At 44.5% G+C, this 27,711-nt stretch overlaps 1 protein-coding gene across 1 annotated transcript in view; it reads left to right on the top strand.

Annotated features, from left to right (window-relative positions):
• Positions 1–458: 458 nt before the first annotated feature.
• Positions 459–27,711, top strand: part of tenm1 (teneurin transmembrane protein 1) — a gene marked incomplete at its 5' end in the record, with an annotated part of 163,195 nt that continues 135,942 nt past the window's right edge. The window contains 2 exons of the mRNA XM_079268409.1: positions 459–675; positions 4,538–4,873. Coding sequence (XP_079124535.1) covers positions 459–675; positions 4,538–4,873 — 553 coding nt within the window. The remainder of the gene's footprint in view (positions 676–4,537; positions 4,874–27,711) is intronic.

Below are 27,711 nucleotides of genomic sequence, written 5' to 3'. Positions count from 1 at the left end.
AAGCCGACAGTAGCCGAGGGAAACAGGAACTGACAGCGCGGAGAGCTGTGCTTGTGATTTTGGCCAATTTCTCTTGGAACACAAATGGCCGCCATCGCGGGCCCCGTCTGAGCGTATTGATCCGGGACTAACCTTTGGTGTGAAATATGAAAGGAGCCAAATAGCGTTTATGAATGTCCGCTGTAACTGGAATGAGCAGATGTTGCAATATTGTTCCGCTGTGTTCAATAACAGACATTCTCGTGTTATTTTTCTCCCCCCGCCCCCCCCCTGTCCCCCGTCCCCCGCTTCCCTTCATTTCCCACTGCCGGGCCCATCCTTCTCCCTCCCCCTTCTGTCCTTTCCGGCCTCCCTCACTATACCTCCCCATTACCTTACCCTCCATCATTTTCTCACCTTCCAGACTCCGTGCTCCGTGCCGTGGCTGTGCTGAGTGACTGAGCGGAGCCCTACAAGCCATGGAGGAGATGGACAGCAAACCCTACCAGCCGTTGTCGAAGGGGCGCCATGAAATGGAGATGTCCTACACCAGCTCGTCCGACGAGAGCGAGGACGGCCGCGCCCACCACCGCTCCTACACCTCGCGCGAAACCCTGCCCGACTACACGCACGAGCTGCGCCTCACCCTCGGATCGCACCGGGAAAGGCAGAGCAACTACAGCCAACCCCAGCCAGGTACTTACCTCAGGGCTCGCTTAGGCTGGACAAATACACACCGGCGGCTGCGCGGACGCCGTGCGTGCACACAAATGGATTCTGGCACACATACGGTGGACATACACAGGCACACACAACGCCGCACACGCTGAGGTCTTTAAAAGGGCCTATGTGAATTACCTATTACAGTCCACAATGAGCCAGAAGGACAGTCGGAGGCAGCCAATTACCTCTTCTCCACGGAGGTGATATTTCTCTCCCACAGCTAAACTTGGTCAACCCCAAACCTCTCTGGCCTCCCCTGAGGTGGAACGCCACCCTTCATTACACGCCCACTCACAGATACAGACATGTGCGGACATAGGCACGCGTGCACACACACACACACACACACACGTGGGCGCACGTTGACACATACACACCGGAAAAAAAATCCTCCCTGCCGGTGACGGGAGGAGAAATGGGCCAGCGCGAGCTGTGATGGATGGCCTTTATGCAGGTCATGTGTGGTGTTAAGAGAGAAGCCGCAACTCATCAGGACAACGCCGCTGTGCAGCGTTCGTAGGGATCAATAGCTGCTCTCTGACGCTGCCCCAACCTCCCGCTACTCTGCAGAAGCCTACCCGCCATGCTAACAAGCAACATTAGCCATTCACAACAGTTACAACTGCCGACAAGCAGGCTGCTCCGGGGAATTTGCGGTTTGAATGCCACCCTCTATGGAGTTTGTTGTATTGTTCGCCAAGCGGCGACCCGTCGATGGCCATTAGTCATTATCATGTCTTCCGCAGCACGGTGGTGTCAAGGAGCACTTGCCTTTTTTTTTTTTCATGTACTTTCTGTTTCCATAACAAACAACATCCCCTGCCATCAGTGTCATATGGTAAGGTGCAAGAGACCCCCCAAAGCAGCCTTTGAAATGTCATTGGCAGCCGGTTCTGAGAAGCACATCTGTTCATCTTTTGGGCAACAGAGTTATATATAGCATACCCTACCTAACCAACTGTTAAGGGGGGACATTGCCTCCAGTGACGTTTTTAATGGATTACGGTGTTCCTGACAAGGATCAGCCAATTTGTTCTCCTCTTATTCCCCACCCACGTTCTTCATACTTTCCTTCATCTTTTAAACCGTCACATCTTGCCTTCTCCGCCCTTCCTATCGTCCTACCTTCTCTTCTCCCAGCTGTTCATTTTCCCTAATATCACACACGCTCTCTGTCCATTTTACTCCCACAACCAAGTTCTCCTATTGGAATGATACAATTGATTAATGGATACATATATATGTATAATATATATGTACGGGTAGATCAAAAGCTCCATGATCCTACATCAGTTCATAAGACAGTCAACCACAATAATTGGTTTTGTGTGCCTGTTAATAAACTAAAATGAATGAAATAACCATTAATTATATCCTTGCATCTCTCTCTTTTTCTCTATCTTGCCTGTGTGTGTGTGTGTATATACAGTATATATATATATATATATATATATATATATATATATATATATATATATATATATATATACTGTATATGAGAGAGAGGGAAATATCCTAACCATAAAGGGCTCTTTGCGGGATCTGTACACCCCGATACTGTGCTCATGTAGGCCTACTTAACTGGCATAACTACTCCGATGCAAGCGCACTACGGCACCGCGACAATAAACCGCCCAGCATCAACGATAATCACACACAAACAGCTTAAATCCATTAAAACAACAAGCCGTCCCTACTTAACTTGTTCGGGAGAATTAGCAGCCACACTGTTGCTCGCAATGTGGTGGACACATGCAGCCACTTTAGTCTCCACCACATTAATTAGTTTAGCTGTGAGCTTGTCGGCTGTGTGTCTGCCATGGCACGCGCTGTTGGGGTTTCCGTCGTATTGCGTAACGTTAGCGAGTGTCCCAGAGAGAAGGAAAGCATGTGTGTGTCACGGTGAGTATGAAGTATAGTAACCTTACAGCTGTGAGTGGAGCAGTGCTGCGTTTGCACAGTGTACTTGTGGGTGAATAAATGCGACAACTCTTCAAGAGCCGTGAGGAGACACAAGCTATGTTCCTGTGTCTTGCTTGTTAGCAAATCGATGATGAAAGTGAATTGGTTAGCGGGTTAGCACCGAAGTTAGCTACAACTCAGGGGCACTTAAGGTGGACTGCCCTTTAAAGGTGGCCCGAGCTGATCCTTTGAGTTTTACTCCGTTTAATTTTTTTATTTTTCTCAATATTTCTTATCTTACTAATAACTTCTAATAACAGTTAAATTAATACCACGGCGAAACAGTTAATTATTAACATCACTACAGCATAGAGCTATGCTCTGTATCAGGAAACACTATGTTGAATGTTAAAATGTCAGCAACAAAGTTAGCGTTTCGAACTGTAATGGTATTATTAAGCACTTATATTGGTACTCGGGATCGGCAAGTACTCAAATGTAACTACTTTTACTGAACACAATGTCACACAAAATCAACTGTCAAATAAAGGACAAACCATTTGCCACACAGTTACGGGGGCCCCTGTAATTCTGGGGCCCCTGGGCCAGTCACCCACTTTGCTCGCTTGGTAATCACGTCTTGTACTGTAGAACAGTGAAGTCATGACCCAGACTGTTTTGGCAGGTATTCTGACTTCATAGGGCGAAACAAGTATTCAATATATAATAATCCCTTTTTTCTCTGAAGTAAGTCAGGAGCCGCTGACTGTAATGGCAGGAAATGGGAAGTTATTAAAAAAATGATTTCCCCTCTAATCATCTGCTGAAATATGTTCTTGTAATATAAATTTGTCTCAAAGGAAAACGGCTTTTCCGTTTGCAGCCAATCCATGTTCCTTGCTATGGCGAAATAGCCTATTTGCTCCTGAATCGCCCTCTTGCAGCCAATTTGAGCTAAGCAGTAGTGTGCAGTGGTGACCAATCTTGTGCCGGTTTAATTCCAGCAGAAACAGTGTGCGAGCCACAGCTGGCCTTGACCTCATCAAACAGGCACAGCAGGACGCATCGCCGGTCAATGGAGTGGTCAACACGACTGTGGCTCTCATTGAAACACTGCGGTTCGTGTTCAAAGGGCCCAACCTAACACACATATTAACTGCACTTAGTGAGCAGGAGAGGAAGTCTTTCTTCCTGAGTTCTCGGTGGACCCTCTATGATACCAGGCTGCTGGGAGTATCTGTATGGATTTCAATTTACACCACGGTTTTTTTTAAAATTCCATCAGTTCCATCACCTCCACTTATACATTCAGAACGGAAAACTGAGGTGGCGAGGAAGCAAATTTACTCAACTGCCTATGCAGAAAAAAAAGGGAGAGCTCAATTGAATTGAATTGAATTGAAGTGTAACCAGAGGACTAACGCAGTATATCTGATGTTCTCAGATAACAGGTTGATGCTTGGGATTGCAGGGCGTTCTAATACCTGAAAGCATATACGAGGCTCAATTTTTCCCTCAGTCTGAGTCAATATTAATAAGGTTTGATCTTTATCTGATCTCTTCACCCCACCAAGGAGAATATAGATGAGATCAGTGCTCTGTTTGAGCAGCAGTTCAATACATCCCAAGCTCGATAGCACACATCAGGCAGCCCTGCACAGGATATAGCTTCACTGCGAATGGTTGAGAAAAATCAAGGTTGGCATTTTGATCCGGACTTCTGCTGCAGAATGTGTAATAAATGCTTGCTCAAATAACAGCCCGTCTCTCGACATAATTTGGGAGGCGTTCTGTGTTTGCCTTGAAAATGCCTGCCTCTGATAAACACCTGGTCAGCTTAGTTGCTGAAGCAAATAAAAGCACATGCCGGCATTAAAGGCTTCTTTGAAAGGCTGTGTGGTCTCAATCTGCGTTGTCTCTCCTCTTCCTCTAGAATTAGAGTTCTGCAAGGTTGGGTCAATGAGGAGCCCGGACTACCACATCCACCAACAGCAGCAGCAGCAGTTGCAGCAGCAGCAGCAGCATCAGCACCAGGAGGACGAGGAGGAAGCGCTGTGCTCCGGGCCGGCCGCTCACGCCCACAGCCGCTACTCCCTGGGCGTGGGCTCCGACGTGGACACGGAGCCCGAAGCGGACCCCGCTCACGGCCTGCAGCACATGTGGATGCGCGGCCTGAAGTCCGAGCAGAGCTCGTGCCTGACGAGCCGCGCCAACTCCGCCCTATCCCTCACTGACACTGAGCATGACAGGAAGTCCGAGCCTGACAATGGTGAGTGCAGTGCGGTTATTCCACGAGGGGGGACAGGGACGGTTGCCCATCACCGTGCAAAACGCCCAGGGGAGACTTAAGCTTAGCAGATGATGAAGTGCACCTTTGATGATGGATTTTTGTACATGAAAGTAACGCGCAGCATGTGCCGAGGTTTAGGCTGCTTGTGTATGACTGTATTTCAGTTGCATCCTTACAGTCTCGCCGAGTGATGCAACGTAAAATTCAACATATGTAATATTGTAACTCTTTCAAAGGTTTATGTTACAGCCTCGGGCAATAACATTTAACTAAAGCTAATGCTTAAGTACCTCTCCTTTTCAAAGCTCTTTGATGTGGCCAAAAACTGAAAAATGTGCTATTGGTTATTTAGTCTCTGAAAGTGAGCTCGTATTGGAGGTTAACCTGGGGTTGACTGGGGATGCAGCCTGAGGAAAGTCCGGTGACGAATATCCACAGCGTACGGGTCGGAAAGGATTGAATATCCATCGGAAGCTGCAGCAGATTTTGAGGAAAAGGAATAGTGGGGCGTCTACAGTACCTTAATGGCTGCCTGAGGGCGGCAGACAACCGCCTCTGTGGGAGGACTACAGCCTGCAAGGAAGGAGAAGTTGAGAGGCGGGGGTGTAGACTTGGGGCCAACTAGAGAAGAGGCTGGGAGGATGCCAGCTATCTGTCTTGCACTGCTGGGCCGGGCTTGGCTCCCCGCAGATGGAGAGTTAGTTAGAGGTGCACACAAACAAAGACAGAGCTCTCCAACCGATCCCCAAGGGCACGGTCTGTTTACGTGCAGCAAAAAAAAAAAGAAGGTGGAACGTATTCAGTGACTGAGAAACGGGAAGGGTGATGGAGAAAGACAGAGAGGGAGGTGAATAAAAGAGAATTAGAGAGAGGAATAACAGGAGACGGGGAGAGCAAAAAATGCAAATGAGTGAATAGAAATGGTAATGTAATGGTATAATTAGAATGAGAATAAAAGGGAATGAGTGGTTGAGGGTAAAACAGGTGAAGGATAAGCTGGTTTCGAGTGAGTGTTGGACAAAGATGGTGGGTGAGGGAGAGAGGACTGAGACAGTGGGGGAGGAGAGGGATCAGTGAGCTGTGGGGAATCAGAGAGTTTAGGACGTGCTTGTTTGTGTTTGGGATGCACCCAGGGGTGCCGTTTAATGGCAGCCGAATTGGACACAGAGTCAGCCTCGTGCAAAATCACAAGATGGAAGAGCAGAGAGCGAGAGAGCGGGAGCGCTTGCGGCATTACACAGTAATCAATTAGCGATGGCTGTGTGCATATGGACCAACGTTATTACCATTTGAGATGAGGGACTCCATCTTCATCCAGGGTCAGAGTGAAAGCTGCAGAAGGGGGGGGGCAGATGGGCATGCGGCAGAGGAAACAGAAGAAAATGAGGACGGATGAAGTCATGGAAGTGAGAGGAGAGGATTCAAATGTTCAAAGCATTTGGCTTTGCTGCTACAATGCACCAGGAAAGCCGGTTTTATGTGGATTTCATATGTCACATGAATAGCTGCATGTCCCGTGGCTCTCCAAACCTTGACACAATCTCTTGCCTTGGTATCTATACTTGGCCACCTTTCTTTCCTTCTCCTCTCCACCACCAACGCTCCATTTGTACTCATCCTCTACCTGTCCATCTCCCACTGACACGTGGCCAGGGGTGTCCATGTGTGTCCATGCGTGGCATCCTCTAATGGGAAATGCATTATGGATGTCACATTTCTCTCCATCAGCACAACAAAGTCTCGCACGCCCCTCTGTTCCCAGTGATAATGAAAGTTAGAGACGCTCGCAAAGAGATGTTGGCGTAAAAAAGGGGCTGGAATCAAAAAGCTAACGTCCCTGCCAAAATGAAAGTGCATTTTAAGTCGGCCCGACCTTGCACTTGCTTTGTCTTCAGAGCTCGCCCCCTCCCAAACCAATTAATGATGTCAGCTTCAAACTGGCAGGAATCCCTTTGTTCCTGGTCTGATTGAAGCTGACAAGTCAATTTAGTCAGTGTGTGTGTTTGTGTGTGTGTATGTGTGTGTGTGTGTGTGTGGATTTGAGTGTGAGAAAAACAGTGAGGGGGAGCGATACATTAAGGAGTAAAGGAGTAAGAGATTCAGTCTGTGTGTGAGGCCACGTTTTTACAGATGTCTGTCTTTGGTCTCTTTCATGTGTGTGTGTGTTTATGTGGTGTGTGTGTGTGTGATGGGTTGTCGGGGTGGGTGGGTTGGGGGGTGCATGTCCAATTGTGACACTTCCCTTGGGGGAGGCTGTAGGCGTTCTCGAGCACCAGTCAGACCTGCTGACAAACTCAGGAAAACATCAACACCCCGAATTGACGACAGCACACCGTTAGAACAGAGGAGATTGGCAGTAGAAAGACAAGAGCTGGAGTTTACTGCTGACACACACCACGTATATGCACACGCATACTCTAAGGCCAGAAGTATGTGGACAATCGTTGGCGACATATTACATTGAACTTACAAACTGTTGCCACAAAGTAGGAAGCACACTTTAATTTGATGTTAAAGCACTATAGGTTCTCGATATGATGTTCAGAGCACTAATATAGGAGCCAACAACTATCTGCTATGTAAAGATATAGTGGAGTAATGTTTACCTGAGCTTTCAGTGCATCTGAGCGTGCTCCACTGGCTAGCTCACGGCCGCTATCACCTCTAGCTCCGTCAGCACTTTTGTTGTAGTTTGCACTGTTGCCGGCGTTAGCACTGTTGGCGTTGTTAGCACCGTTAGCTGGAGGACATTTTGAGAAATATAATTATTCACTTAATTCGATGAGAAGATCGATACCAGTCTCTTGTCTGTCCGTTAAATTTTGAGCCACAGCTAGCAGGGAATTAGCTAATTAGCGTAGAGATTGGAGAAAGGGAGAAACTAGCTAGTCTCACTTGCTAGCCGTGTCTTGTTTGTTTAATCCATACGAGTGAAATGTTTCGGTGACGATTTATGGTTTTAGGGGAAGATAAGTTGTGTTAGAATTATCTCTTAACAACAAGAGATAGTTGTCTGGCAAACGTATCGTGACAACTAGACATCAAAAAGTCACTGCACATAATCTTTCTTACATTAGCCCAATTATATGTACACATTTAACGGACAAACTGTATTGTGCTAATTAGTGAGCTTTGGAGGTGTATATTTTTGGGCCACGGGGAGATTCATTCATGCCTGCCCCCCCCCCCCCCCCCACACACACACGTCCAGTCTTCATGCTAAGCTAGGCTAATTGTCTCCTGGCTCTCACCACATAGCCTGTTTAGCACGTAGACACGAAAGTGCCGTTGATTAACTCTCATAAAGAAAGCAAATAAGCGTAACACTCAAAATGTTAAACTGTTCCTCCAATTGAAATTCTTCATTTACAATGGCATACATTTAATTGTAAAATTGAGTGCTGAGATAAATGCTGAGAGGTAGGGAAGAGGAGGGGTGATAGTGAGAGAGAGATATTTTGGTGTCAGTCTTCTGAATAGCTGCCGTGTGGAATCATTTAAAAAAAACTACATTCGGTTTATTATCTGGGTTACAACACTTTCCTATAATGAGATGCTAATTAATTTGCCACTTTTTCATTAGTTTAATCAGTTGCAGATTTACTCAAGGCTTTTGTCTTTTTTTTTGGCTTATCATTTTTCTCTCTCTCCACTTTCGGGTTTGACACATTGGCGTGTAGCAGACAGCCTCCTGGTTTTACACGACTGCACTTTTCATACATCGGTCTCTGAGCTGAAAGTGTTCTAAGGCAACTGCAAACACCAGTCCAATGAAAGGCTCTCTCGCTCATTATGGTAGATAACTTTCTGTGCTTAAAAGCAAATATCTGTGTAATTACCACGGCCCGAGTAAGCATTTGACTCTGATTGGCCGCGGGGCGTCCATTATTATTATTTTTTTTAAACTTGACAACTCCCTTATAACTGATCACAGCGCTAAATGAATACACTAGAAAGGTTTGAGTGTTCCATTTCCGCCAGTCACTGCAGATAATGGTTGGAAGAAAATGGGTTTTCAAATTGCCTCAAACATTTATAGCTCCCGAGTTAGCAATCAAGCCTTCTGAGAGTAGTAGTGTCAAAAAAACACGGTTCTGTGTAAATATAATCCCCCTGCATCAAGACATGTTGGCCCACATCTATTGATCTGACCGGGCAGTGACACGGCCTACTGCTACACACAAAAAACACGACAAGACGTGATGGCATGAAACAGCACTGAAATAAAACACAACAAATATAAAGAGATAAAGGCGTGCATTAGTATTCCGTTTTTTATTTGTTATTAGAGTTATTGTCTGTTCGGCAGGCTGATATAAATATTTCAAAGCGGGATGTTGCTTGATGAATATTACACTCGACGGAGACGAAGTCATTTGAACAGAAATGCGAGTCCCTTCCCTGTTAATCGTCATCATGAATTTATTTACACTTGCCAGCTTGTGCCTCTTGAATTCAATCTGAGCACACTCATTTCTCAAGCAAATTTCCTTTTCCAAATATTAATTCCTTTTGTTCATGTGCAAAAAAAAAACAGTGGAATTGTCCAAGTTGGATGGCGAACCTGCCAACAACTCGCTTGGTTTTTAGCTTCTCGAAGTCTGAAGAGTTGCTAATTGAAAACATTTGGGATTTGGACTGTTGGTCGGATGAAAGAAGCGCTGCAATTTGAAGACATCACAGGCTCTGGGGAACCATTTTTGTGAAAATATAAAGACTGAAATAAAAAATATACATAATTCAAAATGTACTGTATGTGCTATACAGGCTTTTTTTTCTTTCCTCATTAATTTCCATTTCTTATAATATGCTTATCCAATATATGAAGGACAAGCAAAGCGAATGTTCTCTGTCTCTAAAAGAGTCCAGTAGATGCCTGGCAGGTCTATACTTACCAACACTAAATGAGGCATATTGCCCCAAAATAGATTGCTGCCATTAGACCTTCAAATAAAGTCATTTAGAATATTTTTTTCCCCAGTATAGCTGTTGTCCTTGCCTCAAAATAAGACAAGCATGAATGTTACCTTAAACATAAATGTTACATGCCGGCTATAAACCAAGTCGTTTGGGGGCCTGGGGGACCGCACAATGTCACGAGGGCCCTCGTATCTTTTATAAACATGGCCCATTATTTTTTTATAATGATGTGCCAAAGTTTCGCAGTCAAATTTGGCCAAGCTGTGTCGAAGTAAGTGTTGCAGAAGGTTAGCAAGGGCGTCAAGACAAAGGGTTCGTAGCGTGGAGGGAAAAGCTGACCTTAATGTTTAATGAGCAAGCATACGGCACGGAGAAAGACAAAGTGCGGGCGCAGAGAACACAGGGAGACAGAGGGGCTCGCTGGCAAGTGAACACATTCGACGGGATCTAAGAGAGCCATCATCAGAAAGTTCTGGCGAGGTTTAGCTTTTCTACCGTTTCTAAAGGTCATTAGAGGTCTAAAAATGTAACTCACAGTAAATTTGTCTGAGTAACTTTTACTCAAATTGAAAAAAAATGTACTCAATAAAATACAACATTTGGTCCTAGTCTATACCGAGTAAAATCTGCTCTTGCCTCAGAGTTAATGATTCAGAGTATTTTTTACTATATTCAGTGTTTGTATTTAACTCTAGATGCTTCATCTTCTCCTTCACAGTTGCTTCATCAGCTGTATGCTTCATAAGCGCAATGGCCTCGCAGCACAGGCTTTCTGTGGTTAGCCCGTTTTCCACTCTGAATGCGTCTCTTTCTGCTTTTGGACCACCTGTAATAGTGGTGGCACTTTTATCAATTACTGGGTTAGTATATGATATTGTGTCCTAAGATATAAGAAATAAGGCTTGGAAAACTCTGCAAGGATGGCCATGCAGGCACTTACGTCTCCAGAAGAAAAATAGGATATATATATATTATATGATTATTCCCTCATCATGCATTATGAATTAGACTTCACACATACCCGTTAGTGTTTGTGACTGACTGCAGGTCTTCTTTTTTCCCTCCGATGCTTCCTTCTGAACAAATTTCAGTCTCCATGCCAGATACCCACTCCCATCTTCTGCATTGTAATAATGCTCCTAAAGTAAAAAGGGTTATTCAGTTTGATTCAACAAGTTGAAATAGTTTAATCGTTCCCCTAAAACTATCATATTTCCTAGTATTGTGATGAGGCATTTCTTTCAAATGACAGTTATTTTGAAAAACAGAGGTTATTGTATTACACGGTTAGTGTTGTGTCTTGTTAATGGGCGAACCCTTGCGGTGCGAAAGTAAACTGAGCTTTAACACCGCCAGAGTTCAACTTAAGGGGGAAGGCAGAGATGGTGGCCATTAGGGCTGTTACCTTTTCCAAAAATAACACTCGAACAAATATTAAATGACACGCAATACGTTAGAGCGCCCTCTGTTGCGTGACAAAGTAAACTACGTTAAACAGTCAGCTGTGGATATAGACTGTAAATGTTTAATTCAAATGAGTCATTGGAGTTTGAATGTTAATTGCATTCAAACGAATGTTCAAAAAGTGATAGCCCTTGTTGCCATGCAGTAATGTTTACAGATCTTTATTTGAAATAAAAACACCACCCTGTAAAACAGCAGTTGAAATATTTACATTCCAAGCAAGTGAAAAGTAAATAGGTTAGACGTTTTAATGTACTGACTTAGCCAAACGTGCTCCTAGGATCGGCCAGGTATGGGTACAGGTAGTGATGCCCCTTGCGTAGTCCTCTTTAACGCGCCTTGAAGGACTTGTCCTACACACAAACACACAGACTTTACTATATGTGCTCCAATCAAAAGTATTGATGTGTAAATTCCACCTGCTAAAAGAGGGGTGTTGTACTGTGTCAATTCAAGACACACATGTGTATTAGGAGTGCAGGTATGTAATAATAACATGACAACATCCCCATGTTCACTTGTCATATGTGCGACCAATATCTTGACCATATCACGTCTTCTGGCATCCGTTAGGCTTTTTGTTCGGGCATACTCATTCATGATCCTCTCTCCTCCAGGTTTGTTCTTCAGGATGTCTTCAATCATCTAAGTGGGAAGAACAAAAATGAACACAATGAAACGTTTAAAACAATAATGACATCAAGTATTATAAAACAGAATGGCCACAATTTTACAACTTCAGTTATTCAGCCATTTACCATTCAACCGTGGCATTTTTTTAAACCTTCAGAAAGGATGCAAGGGAAACTGCAGAGCTTACCTGAGCTAGATGACTTCCCTCATCTTTGTCTTGTAGCAGGACTATGCTGCAATATAGTGGTGTCGTCCGAGTCCCTCTCATTGTCTCCACTGAAGCTTGCAAAGGAGGAGCATGAAGGGGAGCTCAAAGAATCTAGAAATCATATTTCAATCAGGAGAGACTTGTTTCATAAGTTTAACAATGATTTATTATACAAGCGTCAAATATGCAAAAGTGCAAAGTCTTTGGCGATTGGACTCCATCCTGAAGTACTATCACCGAGGGTAGGGATACTGAGGTCCAACAGGCCTAATCCCCCCTGGAGTCCAGACACTGGTGGTGGTGATGAAAGGAGTTGCTGCACTGATGATGCATCAAGAGCCTGACTGTGATGCTGACTGGAGGCGACTGGGGTGGAGGAGGGTTGCATCTGCTTAGCTGAAATGACACCTGACAGCAGCAGAGAGGAGAACACTATTTAAAGATTGACAGCAACGATATGATTGGCTTGAGGACCCGGTGTGCCGAATCTGGTTGGTTACTTCACAGTGCACGCCCCCAATCAGCTGATAGAGTACTTACAAGGAGAGGAAAGACAGCGATTACTAGTGAGTGTCTTTCTGATTGAACTTGCGCTTGAGCTACATTAACTAATGTGATTAACAATGTGACTATAAGACAATATAAGTGCGCACATCCATTATTAGAGGAATGCAAAAATTTCACATTGTATCATGCCCACAACAGTTCCAGAAATGGTGGAAAGGGTGAGCAGAGATGATTTCAAAATATCTAAATAAGTTTAAAAAAAAACCCAACTCAGATATATTAAATTGTCTTGCATATTCAAAACATGTTAGATTGACCAAGCCGTACAGATAAATATGAAGTTATAAGCTAATAAGTAACTAACCCTCAAGATTTGGGTCTTGGGGTAGACAAATCTCCAGCACACCAATGTCTTGTTTCTTTAGTAGAAACTCAAGCACCTCCTCATCAACTTCGGTCTTTGATTCATCATAGACTTTTAAGTCCAAGTTTGGATGGTCAAATTTCTTGGCAACTGTGAAGACAAAATACCAAGGGACAAGCTTAGTGATGAATCGGTTGTGTATTTGCAGAAAAACATAACAGACAGAAATCAGAAGGCCATCTTCACTTGAACATTGTAATCCCAAAACTGACTTAGTGTTCCATGCAGACCTTTGCTATTCCAGGGAAAAGACTTTCAGTTATGCAAAACATAGAGTGACATCCCAAGTGTATTGTTCCACAGGTTAGTGTGTGCAATATTTTTCACTCACCACAATCCAAAAATGATTTGAAGGTTAGTTGCCCCTCATAACAAATTCACTCTTACAGCCTGCATCCTTCATGACAAAAACAATTAAATTAGTTTCATTATCAGAAACAGCTGACTGCCAACATTAGTAATACCATAGTAAGCCAACATTAGAAAGACATGATGCATGGACTAATAGTATGTCTCCACAAGGGTAAACTATTTCATTATAAAAACGAGGGACATTTTAAGCATGTCTTTATTACGCTGTACTAAAGGGACCTGTTCATTCGCTTGAATCGCCAATTCGCGTCACTCCAGTCTCATAGTGTCTGTGCATAGACTTTGTATGTAATCTACTGCGTTTGGTGTGAACACCGCATCAGAAATGTAACGAGTTGTCTCATCTTGAACAATGTCTACTTCACCTGGTTGTCTCCGACTTGGCCGTCTCTAGCATGCCACAGTGCAACAGATCAATCAGCTTATGCTGCGGAATTCTACCCGCACTTCGCGAGTGGCCCGTGCCAATGTCAAGCCCAGCTAGTTTTAGTGGTCAACAGAGTGAAGTGCATTTTTTCAAAGTACAACACACATGTTGCATCGACCAGGGTGCTGATGAACTGCAGCGAAACACAGTCCATCTACAGAGCTCATTTCAGAGTCAAATATACGTGTTGGCAGCAACAAACGCAGCTAGAAACAGTCCAACAGTCATTAACAGCTCTTTTCAGAGTCAAATACACGTGTTGGTGCAAACAAACGCAGCTCGAAACAGTTGCTTAAAACGGTCTTTAACAGCTCTTTTCAGAGTAAAATAAACATGTTAGCGCCAACAAATGCAGCTTAAAACGGTCGTTAACAGCTCCTTTCTGAGTAAAATACACGTGTTGACGCCAACAAACTGCAAATTCTACATAGCCATTTTCACAGTAAAATGTACCTGTTGCACCAACTAACTGCAGCAAAAGACGGCCCCTCTACCAGTACTCTACACAGAATACAGAATAACACAGAATAAAGATGCTAACGTTAGAAGCTAACGTTAGCATCTGGTAACATGAACAATCAGAAGGTACGGCTCATATCTGACAATGCAAATAGTGAAGTAACGTTAGGTTAGCTGCAATGTTGCTACACAATGTACCTTACACCAGGGATTCTTAACCTTTTTGACCTCGGGGCCCAACTTTTCAAGCACAAAGTGGCCCGGGGCCCATTCAAATATTAACACTGTATGAGTTTAACTAATTGAGCTCACTCTTGGTTTGATTTGTATTCAATGACTATATTAAATCCACTCACAGTTTAACAAGCAAAACCCTTGTCAAATAAATGAGATGATACAATGTGATGATCACAAAGACATTTATTCATCATGTGTATGTAAACCTGCATACACAACAAGAAGCCCAACAGGCTAACAAATCATGGAACACATCAAGCTAATACAAGAACAAATTGAAAGGCTCAAGTCAGGCTTATTAACTCAAAAATAATCAATAATTAGATTTCACTACAGAAAAAAAAGAGGGACTCTCAAAAAATCTGAGAAAAAAATGGAAATTTGATAAATAATATGTGGTAATAAAATAAATACATTCAAAATAATAAGTTTCAAATTAAATAAAACTACAAATAAAATTTAAATAAAGTGCAAATGAAAATATAGCCTTACGTGAACTCATATATGTGTCCACCTCTTAATGAGACACTTGGGCCTCTCAGACACCATCAGATCCAGTCTGGGTGGAATGGGGGAAAGGCTCACTCTCAGAGTAGCCTCCAGTGTTGCTCTGAGTCTGTTTCGGGCTTTGGTCTTAGTTGTGGCCACACTGGAGAATCCTGATTCACACAGGTATGTGGTCGTGAATGGGAGAAGGTGTTTCACAGCCCTCAGTGCTAGACATGGGTACTCCTTTGAGACAGCAATCCAGAAGGAGCCCAGGTCCAGTTTGCCCCACTGCAACTTTAAAGTGCTGTCGGTGGAAACTTCCAGAAGCTGGGATTCCAGATGTGAGGGCAAAGCAACATCTTCTTCAGTGGGATCCACAGAAAATGGGTCCAAAATCCACATGTGTCCGTCTCTGGGATGTCATCGAATTTCTCTGCCAGTTGTGAGAGGTGCTGAGAGACTGAGTCACTGATCTGCACCTGAGGAGAGTTTTCCAAAATGTCAGACAAAAGTGGAAACATGTCCATCCTCTTTTCCTGGGCCCTCTTTGTCCACAAAGCAATTTTTTTTTGGAAAGCTTGAACTTTGTCTGCAACAACAAATATGTTGGTATTTCTCCCTTGAAGTGAGATGTTCAGCTGGTTCAGCAGTGAAAAGATGTCACAGAGGTAGGCAAGTTTAGCTGTGAACTTTGTGTCAGCATGGTAATGTGCCAGAGGAGATTTTTTATCAGTGAGAAAAGAGAAGACCTCATTCCTCAGCTCAAACAAAGCCTGAGGACCAGTCCTCTTGAGAGCCATCTCACCTCACTGTGATAGAGCAGCTGGACATGATCTGCTTCCATGTCCTCACAAAGCTTGGCAAAACATCTGGAGTTCACAGCTCTACTTTTAATGAAGTTGAAGGTTTTCACACTCACATCCATCACCTCATGGAACTCTGGGGACATATTTTTAGCTGCAAGGCTTTCACGGTGGAGAAAGCAGTGGGTCCATTTAGCTTCTGGTGCACGATCAAGTATCTGCTTGACGACGCCGTTACGCCTGCCGGTCATTGACGCTGCACCGTTCTCAGTGAAGTGATCCATGCAGCCGAAACATTCCTGAGCCGTAGCTCGTGTTGGTAGCTCTCCACAAAACAGTATGTCTTCGTGCAAACTACTGTCCCAGCGATAGCGAACATAAAACCAGCAGCAGTGAGGCATTCGTGACATCAGTGGACTCGTCTAGTTGCAAAGAGTAAAATGGGCTACTTTTTATTCTTTCCAGAAGCTGAAGCTTTATGTCTGAGGCCATGTCTGCGATACGGTGACTCACGGTGTCGATTGAGAGTGGGATAGTCAGCAGCTTCTTTGCAGCAGCCTCCCCAATCATCTCACGGCACATATCCACAGGGGCAGGCAGAACCAACTCCTCCGCTACGTGAATGCTTTCTTACTTTGTGCCACACGTCTGGCTACGAGGTAGCTGGCTTTCAAAGCACATTTTGAGTTACCAGTCAGTGACACGACAGACCGTTTCTGCATTTGTAGCCCATTTTCCTTTCTCTTGAAAAATTCCACCGGCTTTCCCACGAGCGTTGGATGTTTCGTCGCTACGTGTCGCTTTAGTTTCGAAGGCTTCAGAGCTTCGTTTGACAGCATTAGCCCACATTCCACACACTGAGCCCTCGGCTCTGCCTCGTTACCTCCGTTCACAAAGCCGTACTTTATGAAGTCAGGATTGTACTTGCACACACATTTAGACTTTTGGGGGGTATGGCACCACTGTCATCTTCATTTTTTCTTTTTAAAAACTTATCCATAACTTTCGCTACAGGCTAGCGGCTAGCTGAGTGTCTTCTTCTGCTTATTGCAGCTTGTTAAACAACTGACTGACGCATTACCGCCACCCGGTGGTGGGAAGCTATATCGTAACTGAGCGTCTCATGGATAACAGTGATATCTCTGGTGTCTTCAATTGATAACCTATGCGGTCCCGCGGCCCTCGCGGCCCACAGGTGCAAAACTGAAAGTTTTTCGCGGCCCTCTAGGTGGCGCTCGCGGCCCACCATTGGGCCGCGGCCCACTGGTTAAGAATCACTGCCTTACACACATGAAGTTAACCTAAATGAATGACCTTACCTGACATGTTATTTCAAATGCCGTCTTCTGTTCCTCACTTCAGGTCTTCCGTTCCATAAAACGTCAGCTCATTCCAGTGTAGCGAGAGGTGTCATGGCGGCAGAAACGAAACTTAAGGAACCGTTGTGGGCGTGGTCGCGCTGTTTTACTCCAATAGATTTTATTCTGAATATTTACTCACACTCTACTGGCTACTGGAAGTAATTACACTCCAAAATGATTAAATATGACTCCTTCAGTGGAAAATAATTGTAACTCTGGAAAAATTACTCTCCCGTTTTTCCTGTGTATAGACACCGCTGTGAAACCTGCACAGTTGATTACTTTCATTGAGATAATTCATTTTTTGTATTGCAAGTTTTCTGTGCAATTGTGCTAATTAGCATGTATTCCAGAACAGAAATCTGAACATTGGATAAAGCCGTGGAGGTTCATGACATCTTAGAGTCAAAGTTTTTTTTTACAGAAGGTTGATATCTCTTTTTCTCACTCCATAAGTCAGGAAATACTGTTCACAGTTACAAGATTGTATTTAGTTGTATAAATCTATTAATGATGTAAAAAAAAACCAAAGGGGGACATTTCTGACTCGAGAGGATGAAGAAAAACAAATTTTGAGAAAACGGTCTTTAAAAATATGTGTTGTAAAATTCTTTACATTTTAAATAACTACAGGGTTTGGAAAAAAATCAACGAATAGATTCACCATGAAACAACACTTGATTACTGATATTAAGACATGCATTTTTTGTATTACAAGTTGTCTAAAATTGTATATTTAAATGAGCAAATGAGGCATTTCCTGATCAAATATGTGCTAATTTGCATACATTTCCAGAACAAAAATCTGAAAATGTGATAGAACTAGGTTTTAACATCCTTGTTTCATTTTCCTGACATATTACAGTCCAAAGTTTTTACTGAGGGCGTTATGGATATCTCCATAAATCATAAAATACTGTCAACAGTCATAAAAAATAAATGTTTCACCATGTAATAAAATAGTCTATAAATCTGGTTATGAATGATATATGAAGAGACCCTTCAGAATATAGAGAGGAGTGAAACTGTAACGTTTGGTATATTTTAGTAAGTAAGTAAGAGATTTCTGGTCGAGAAAACAGCCTTCAAAGATATTTATTGTAAAATACCAAATATTTTGAAGACTCTAAAGGTGTAAAAGGTTAAATGAAATAACTAATAGATATCACAATGAACTTCTCCAGTTGATTCGTTACAGTAGGACATTTCTTTTTTTGTGTTACAAGTTTCTGAAATGTCATGTTTTAATATGCAAATGAGGCAATATCTAGTGCTAATCTTTGGTGAATTTCTGAGAAATCTGCAGACATATATAGACAAAGTGTAAACATGTTGTATGTTTTCTTTCCACTAGTCTGAAATCAGATGTGTTATGGAAGCAAAATAGCAAAAAATCTAAAAAATTGACCAGTACATGAAAAACAATGTTTTTGCCTGTATCCCTTTGGTTAAAGCGAGCAGTCTTTTGATATGTATTATAGCTACGTTTGGAATACCGTGTAGATAAACTGATGGAGTCTGGTGAAACAGCAACAGGTGTTACACAGAATCAGATTTCAGATGGGAATCAGAATTTGAGGATTTCTCTTCTTCGTGATGCAATTCTGACATTTATTCGGCAATCTGGACTTTTAATTAGACGGTGAGGGAATCTCAAATGTTTCATATGATCCCCCCCCCCCCCCCCCCCCCCCCCCTTATCCAAAAGTGTCCGATGAGCATTTAAGCGATGTGAATAAAATGGGCTTTATGTGTTTTCCCTCCCTCTGATGTTAGAGGACGTAAATCTCCTTCTGGCAGCGCTGCAGCCGCGGTAACCTCAGCAGAATCGGGAAACTGCAACACCCTCCGCAACAGAGAAGTTTGCACACGTGCCAATACAACCACACATATGGACATGCACAGACACACAAGCTGCGTCATATAGCGTCTCATCTGACTTCCCTGGCGCGTGTGTGCATGAAAGCAGAGGTCTAAGTGGCACCACCAGACAAACGGCCGCATACTCTAACTTCCCTGTTGCCTCCCCAAGGCCCAGGGGGTTTTGCAGGAATGGATTTGTCTATTAGCTCGTAAAGAACATTGCTCAGTGCCATATCGATCATCTGAGCTGTAACGTTTAGGGTCTTTAAGTTGTAGAGTTGATCTAGTGGTACACGGACTCCCCTGGCTATTTTACCAGAGTGAGAGATGATCAACTTAACCCTGGTGCCGCGGTTGGCCAGAGGAAAACGCTATAAACACATCCGCTGGAGCCTGAAACCGTTTTTATTGAACCGCCCCGATTCAGCCGTTCAGGAGAGGCTGAACGGGCGCTGCCAGGTGCCTCATTGTAGCAACAGCACAATCGTGTGGTTTTCCTCTCTGTAATATCGGCCTCATCACAGAGTTAGCCATGCATGCTGCTGTTCATGACAAGCTGTCAGAATGTTAGACCCCACCCTGTTGTCCTAATGATGGACTGATCCAAAGGAAGACCTACTGGACTGTACTAGTTGGGGGTGTGGGGGTGAGGCATGTGTGTGTATGTGAGATAGAGGGAGAGAGACAGAATATGATCTGTCTCTCTCCCTCTATCTCACTCTGTCTCTCTCTCTGTCTTTCTCACTCTGTCTCTCTCTCTCTCTCTCTCTCTCTCACTCTGTCTCTCTCTCTGTCTTTCTCACTCTGTCTCTCTCTCTCTCTCTCTCTCACTCTGTCTCTCTCTCTGTCTTTCTCACTCTGTCTCTCTCTCTCTCTCTCTCTCTCACTCTGTCTCTCTCTCTGTCTTTCTCACTCTGTCTCTCTCTCTCTCTCTCTCTCTCTCTCTCTCTCTGTCTCTCTCTCGCTGTGAATGCTAACACCCCTCCTTCCATCCTCATCTCGCTGCCATGGCAACAGTCATCAAATCAGAACATCAACCGTTGCTTTCATCTCACGTTGTCCACTGGCGGCCTACGGGCTCGTCTGTATACATAAACTGCGTGATGGAAACATCACAGAGTCCAACCGCTACTTGCCATTTTACTAAGCGACCAAATCCCGCGCAACTACTCCATCACCTGCACAGCGGAAGAGGTGAGAGGCGAGCACCATTCTTTATTTTGTTTTAAATAAACTGGCTTAAAAAAATGTTTTTAGCTCCCAGCGCCGTTGGAGTATTAAAATGAGAGGAGGGCATGGTGAGTGGCACATGAATAAGCTCACAGCAGAGAGGAACAATAACCCTGAGAGTGTAGCAAGAGATTAACGCAAATCAGAGTGTTCTGCACTGGGGGAGAGCGGCTGAGGCGGGGGGGGGGGCGGACACAGAGGTGCCTGTAGTGCATGGACACACACACACTCAGATGCCCACACGTGCTCCGGCGTTCTGTGTGTGTGTTTGTGTGTGTGTGAGGGGGTCAGGGGGGTTTATTATTTTGAGGATGGGAGGGGGGACAGAAAATGCAGCCATAACTCAGCTGGATTGACAAGGAACTGGTTGGAGTAAATTACTTTTCTTTACTTTTTTTTCCAAAAATAGAAACTTCTCTTTTTTTGTTGTCGTTGACTTGAAGTGTCTGCAGTGCAGCCACAGAGGAAAGACACCAGCTTCTGTCAACGGGCAACCTAGAAAGCCTAATTGAACAATTTGAGGGAAAGAAAGAAAGGAAGAGAGAAGTAAGCACATCTGGACCTTTTTTCACGCTGCACAATAGCATCTGTGCTGGATGAATGGGACTTGTCGCGGAGCAGGCTTCTGCTGAGAAAATAGGGCTCGCCTGAATAGCAAACCCACAGGTTCATTGTTACTCTGATAATCACAATTGTCATCTGAGCCGACGTTGGGATTTGAATGCATTTGCCAAGAGCACGTCAGTGGTAGTAATGGCAGCGTAGTGGTTTCCACCCCCCCAACCCCCAGCATTAACAGCCGCTGCCATTTTAGTTTACTGCTCGCGGTAATAGCCGCTCCTCCCGACGCAGCCGTGGCGATACTGCCAGGGATACTTCTGCCACGGCTGCGTCGGTGCCAGTGTTAAAGGCTGCCGCCTTCGCAGCTGCAGTGCCAGTAGTAAAGGCTGTTGTTACATGGCACGGTGCCCTGAGCCTGTCAGACCTCCGGGGTCTGTACACCACCTGTCATTATCAGCTCTCAGCCCTGGCAGCTACGGGCAGCTAATGGTCCACTGGGTCTCACCCAACAATCTGCTGACCGGTACGAGTGCTGCCGGTTGGGGACGGCTGGGCACCTGCGTGGGCACCTGCGTGAACACATGCCCCCCCCCCCCCCCCCCCCCCCCCCCATGTATGCCCGTTGTTCGGTCGTGTACAGACTTCTGCAAAGCACAACCGAAAAAATAACTTATTTTTTGAAGTGAGGTATGGATTAAAGCATAAAACAAAATGTGGAGAGAAAAAAAGGTGATATATGAGCCTATTTCATTCATTCACTTTGCCCTGGGATGGACTTCTTCTACTCACTCCGGCATTGTCTCTATGATTTATAGGATTGGATTGCAACCTTTGTCACAGGCAGCTTTTAATTGAAAAAGCCACAACAGGACTTTGGAAAGCCATTAATTGTTACGGTTAATTAAGGTAAACATTAAATGAAGAGAGTTTTAATTGGTTTCTCTTGATGAGGGTTGGGATCTGGGGTGACCAGAATCTGCATATGTAAATAACTAAAAACTCCTCCAGGCCTTGGCTGAGCTCTTGCTGCCTTAGAGTCCTGTCTCTCTCTCTCTCTCTCTTTTTCCGTTCCTGTTTATTTTTTCTCTCTGCTTCTGTCACTGTCTCTCTTTCTCGCCCTCCTTTTCCAGTCCCCCCCCCCCACACACACACACACCACACGTTCACACACCTCGGCCCCAACCGAGCTGTCGGCAATACAAATTGGGTGCTTTTTTGTCAAGTGACATTGATGTGATGTATGTACATGCTAAATGGTAAAGCGGCTGCTCCCTGAAGAGATACATTTGTTAAGATGAGACGTGACATATTGGCAAGAGACATCACCGTCATATTTACAATACATGGAATTATCCCAAGGCCCCTCGACGTGCAAGCAGGCCGCGTTTATTTACAGCATTTTACTTCAGAAAGACGACGTTGGACGCCGATATGCGTTTGCCCAGCGGAGCTCATCGTGGCACATTTGATTGACCGCTTCTTCCTCGCGCAACAGATTAATTTATAACGCTGTCAACGCCGTGGCGAGGATCGCAATGTGTACATATGAAAAAATATTACAAATATGCCAAATGGAGTCTTTTTTTCCTATTTTTTCTCCTCCATGTCCTCTGAACAGCTGCCACGTGTGCCAGAGGAGAGGGCGTTAATAGTGCACCCAATCACTTTGCGAGAAGGATCACCCTAACAATAGATACATAATCATGCTGTTAAATACATAGCTTCTCAAAATGCTCCCGAATGCCGCTAAAAGCATGAGCATTTTATGGGTGACTTGGGAAAAGAGAGTGGTGGTGGTGTCAGTGGGAGAGGGAGGTACTTAATTTGCATCGCCGCGTCTGCGGTTGAAAGCCTGTGTGCGTGTGTGCGGATGAGGCGAGCAGACAATTGGGCGGCTGCTCGGTCACCCGGTCACCCTGCTGCTGCAGTGGAAAAGCTTCTCATGGCCAATTCAGGGCTCTTGCCAGTGTTTCACAAAAACGAATGCGTGGTGCTGTCCAAACAGATGCTCGATGCCATTTCCAGATAGTGTTTATGTGTGTGCATATGCAGTGGGCGTGTGTGTGTGTGTGTGCGTGTGTGAATGGATGTGTGCAGCGTACTTGTGTGTGTCCGTGTGCTTCCAAGTCAGCGTGCACTTTGCATTCATGTCTGTGCGTGAGTGTGTTTCGTTCCAAACAGATGTTTTTTTTTCCAATGTGTGTGTAGCTGAATCAGATCAACACCAGCCGGTGCAGTGAGTCAGGCCAAGGTGATGATATTCAGTGCATGATGTGACCAATACTACACACACACACACACACACACACACACACATATATATATAGCATTGAAGAGACGAGGTACACCTGCAGGCAAACCTTTAACGATTTTAAGATGACTCAAATGGACTCGGTGCAAATAGCAGGTTACCTCAACATGAATCATCATGATTGCAAAGTGGCATAGTAAAGAAATTCCAAGCAATCATTAGGAGGGCAGGAAACAAAATGGTATTATCAAATTCTACAAAATATGGAGGTGGTGGAAGTGGTTTTGAGGTATTTCCGGATGGACTTATTATCACTCAAGGGGGGGCCGTGTTTATGTACTGTAGCCTTTGTAATAGCCTGCTTTTAATGGGCACTTGTTGGAGTAGTGCTGCACCTCTGCTCCAAGAGGAAGAGAAAAACCAAAGTACGGCCATCAAGCTTTTCACTCATGCATGAAACACAATGGTTTATAAAGATAATAGTGGCAGCTTTACGATCAAAATGTAGAGTCAACATGGTGGCCTTTTACCAGCAGGCGTCTCATGTCTAACCGTTGATTGCGCTTGCTGAAATGATAACGGTCACAGGGAAAATGTCTTCAATTTAGCTAGCTAGCTATAGAAGCTAACATTAGCTCTCTGAGTTGGTTGAAGACACTGTCACCGGCTGACTTTTCAATGTTTCTAGTGCACTTGTTTTGAAACGAGAACCCTAAACTCATGTAGGCTACACTTAAAGCCCACATGATGTTTTGGGGAAAGACTGGAGCTAAAGCTAACGCTACATGACCCAGGCAAGAAGTTATAGCATCCTCACCACTCAGTAATCGGCATAGAAGACGTTGAACTAAAAGAGCACTATTGTCCTTGTATTGCGGTGTACATAAAACTAGTTAGACTTAGGAAACATGTAAGAATGCCTTCTTTCTTTCTAGCATTATCCTGCTTAGCTGACATACTTGATCAGGTAAGACAAATGATATATGTATGCGTTGCTGTTGATTATTTCAAACCGTGAATATTTAAGAAAAGAAAAGGCTAGGATGAGGACAAACCAATGTGTTTTGGTTAACAAATTGGATGGGGTTGGCTGTAAAATCAAGAGTGAGCCTCTAAATTTAGCCTAAAGTCTGATAAAATACCTTCCTCTAATGTACCTTGCTGGCCTGTAAAAGAAAGTCAGCTTATGTTAGGCTCCTTGTCCTTGGGGATTGGCTGCTACGCGAAGCTAGCCAGACATGCTAACGTTGAAAGCTTGCGTTTGCACAGTGTATCGAAAGCCATTCCTTACGCTTTTGCTCATGGTTTCGGAAAGGTTAAAAAACAACAACTGCAGGACCATACAAATACAGATTATCCCTCGTCATACATCTCCATACCTGACGTGCCTAGTTACGGTTGCTAAACTATGATTGGCTAATTGCTGTCCGTGGCAGGGGTTAAGCGAATGGTCAGTTGTTTGATTTGATCAGTTAATTCTGTGTGAAACTAATGAGCAGCATACGTGATGAGGCATGAAGGTGAGCAGGACCGACTGGCACTGTAAGACGAATCCCCTTTTGAACCATCTGGAACCTCAGGGGTTCTATTATAATCCGTTGAAGGGACTACTGATCTGTATTTTTTTTTAGACTGAGAGGTTACGCTCCGCCAATTCTTAAGGTCTCCCTCCTTGGAGGAACTGGTGTTACATTAAAGGAACATTCATCTATTGTTTTTCCCACTGTAGAGGAATAAAGGGAACGACTGCAGCCCTGCCTGAGCGGTTGGAAGATCCCTATACGATTTCGGAAATGAGCAGAAATACGAGTCCAGCCTGTGAGATGTGTTGAGAGATGATCACCTCGGGGAAGCACGAGCCATGCTCTCGTAGCTGCAGAGAGAGAGAGAGAGAGAGAGAGAGAGAGAGAGATAATGGGGTATGCGGCTGGCAATAGGGGGATGCGGTTCTTCTCTCTAGTCTTTTTGGGTCAACACCAGAGGTGGGTCAGCTCACAGACGGAGCGGAAGGGAAACACAGGGAGGAAGAATGAAAGAGAGCAATATCTCATATATCTGTCCCTGCCCCCGGATGCCCTCAGTCAAATCCTCCCCATGATGCTTTCATGGCTGATTTATGTGATGTGGGCGATGCTGCAGTATCTTTTCTTTCCACTTTACAAGACAAGAAACAGAAGGGGGTTGCAACAACCACAAAACAATTCTGGAGCCGCGTTTCAACCTGCAACGAGACAGAGAGATCCCAATAGCAACTAAACATGAGCCTCCTTGGTTTGGACATCATCTTGTCCTCATCGCCCGGGCCAATGCTACTTATTTTGCTCGCGGTGTGATCTTGAGTGGGCAGGGCTTACGCAAGTGCTTTTTACATCTGGACCGTCTTATAGCTGGATGGATTTCCCCTGATATCTCAGGCAGAGGGAGGTAAATAAGGAGCGAGGGATGGGCAGCGGGTGAGCAGTGCGATATATCAAATGCACAGTATATATATGCAGTCGTGTGCTACATTAGCGGGATGAATGCGGGGCGATGCACGATCGCTGCCGATGTCTGGTCAGAGGCGGAGAGGGAAAATAGGGAGAGAGAGGAAATCTATAGATGAATGCACTCAGGACCGATGAGCGGCCATGAGCGGAAACTCCGTGGGGGAAGATTTATCACGGAAGAAGGTTATGATCACGTGGATGTAACGCGGGTTATAATTACTTCTGAAATAAACACGGCTGGTCGTGTTGCTGCAATCATCGCTTAATACTTTAATGACACAACATGTCGGCTCAGAGATCAAAAGCTCTCCCGGTGAGATTGCCGCTCCAGCTAATTTTACGAGCACGGAGTGGCTTCACACTCCGGCACGTCGAGCTGGAATGTTCCTTCTTTGAGAGCAGAATATTTTTCACGCCATAGCTTTTTGACGCGTTTTTTATCATTTATTTTTTTGTGCAATGATTTGCTGCGTGCAACCACAAGAAAACCAGCCAGGGAGTTACAGACACTTGCACTTTTAAATTTCGTTTTTGCCGACGGTTATACATCGGGTATCATCCCCGCTCGTTGCTTTTGTGCGTTTGTCAAACCTCTCTTTCTTCTGTCCCTCCATTTCTCAGCACCTCAGCCGCAGACTCTAACCACCCACGGCGAATGTGAATTAACAGACGGCATGCTGCTCGCAGCACCTTCCTTGCCACTGAAACAGATTTATCACAAAGACCTAGATACCGCCTTCTCCCACTAGCACACACATACACAGACACATACATACACAGACACATGCGCGCATTTTTGCCCGAGAATAGCACCTCACATATCATACATCCGTGGTGTAACACTCTTCACACTTACACACTGTACTTGGTGATCAGGAGAACAATAACATCGGCAACAGATTCTTCCCTCTTGGCCTGCTACAGTGCTGTGTGCACGTCAGCTGCAATATTCCTCTCTATATTCCTGCCCCCCCCGATCTAGACCTATAATATCCCTCAATTGACACGTTCGTACGTGAGCAGGAGACGCCAGAAAAATCGATGTCCTTCGGAAGTTGAAAGGAAGAGGGAGGCAGGTTTGCCCACAGGTCAGAGGTGCATTGTGGGATATTGACCAGTCCCCGGTGCCACAGTAGGCTCGCTGAGAAAACACGAATATTATTGACAAAGGCGGTACAACCCTGCACCTCAGGAAAGTGGACAGATTTGGACAGACTTTATTATCCTCAGAGAGGAAATTCGCTTTCACAGTCGATACATGGGAACACTGAACACACTCAGGCGGATGTTTTTTAACAGGAGGGGTTCATGTTGGTATCGGAAAGAACATATTTTACAGGTGCACTATAATGGGCCCTCGTGAGACTTGATACATACGCTTTTGATCCGCCGCGAGGACTTCTCCGAGAGTTAAAGGGGAAAATGTGGTCCCAATTCAGCCTGAATTAAATGTCTTTCTAGCATGGGGAGGGTAGAGATCGACTTTTTACCCAGTGCTAGCAGTTTAGCTAGCCGATGCACAAGGTTTCAGTGAGTATTGCAGCTGTGTGTTGGCTGCAAACAGCTACCTTGAAGAGAGCCTATGGATCAGATGTCCTAACGTAACAATGTGCGATGTACACCATGGAGCTTTAGTTGTCAGTTGTTGGTGGGAAGCCAGTGAGGGGTCGAGTTCTTGTCCGCCGGCTATTGGGCCATTTGTTTGGTGAGGTTGAGGTCTGAAGGGGATGGCAATCTCTTTACTGATTAAAAGAAAATAGTTGTATATCAATTAGAAGCCCATGGCCGGTGCGCTTCCTCCCCAGGTCAATAGCGGGAGCTGGAATGTAGTGGAAAAGAGTTTCTCACTCTTTCCTCGATTTTGTGACATGTTTTTGTTTGAGTTTTTCAAAAGTTAGTTTCAGTTACTCAGGTAATTGTAGCCTTGAAGGGACAAAGCATGGCTTACAAGCAATAGTACTGTGTTGTGACTGTATAGGGTAGTGCCCCAGGGAAGAGCTTTTGTGCTCTGATTCTGTTTTTTATTTTTTGAGAGTGAGCAGAAGTCATAGAGGAAAGATACGAGGAAAAAACAAAGTGTGGATCGATGTTGGCCAATGCGCAAGGGCCAAACTTTGTCCGT

This window comes from Melanostigma gelatinosum, assembly GCF_949748355.1.
Source record: "Melanostigma gelatinosum genome assembly, chromosome: 5".
Classification (NCBI taxonomy): Eukaryota; Metazoa; Chordata; class Actinopteri; order Perciformes; family Zoarcidae; genus Melanostigma; species Melanostigma gelatinosum.
The sequence above is the reverse complement of the archived record's forward strand: the minus strand, read 5'-3'. Positions and strand labels throughout refer to the sequence as shown.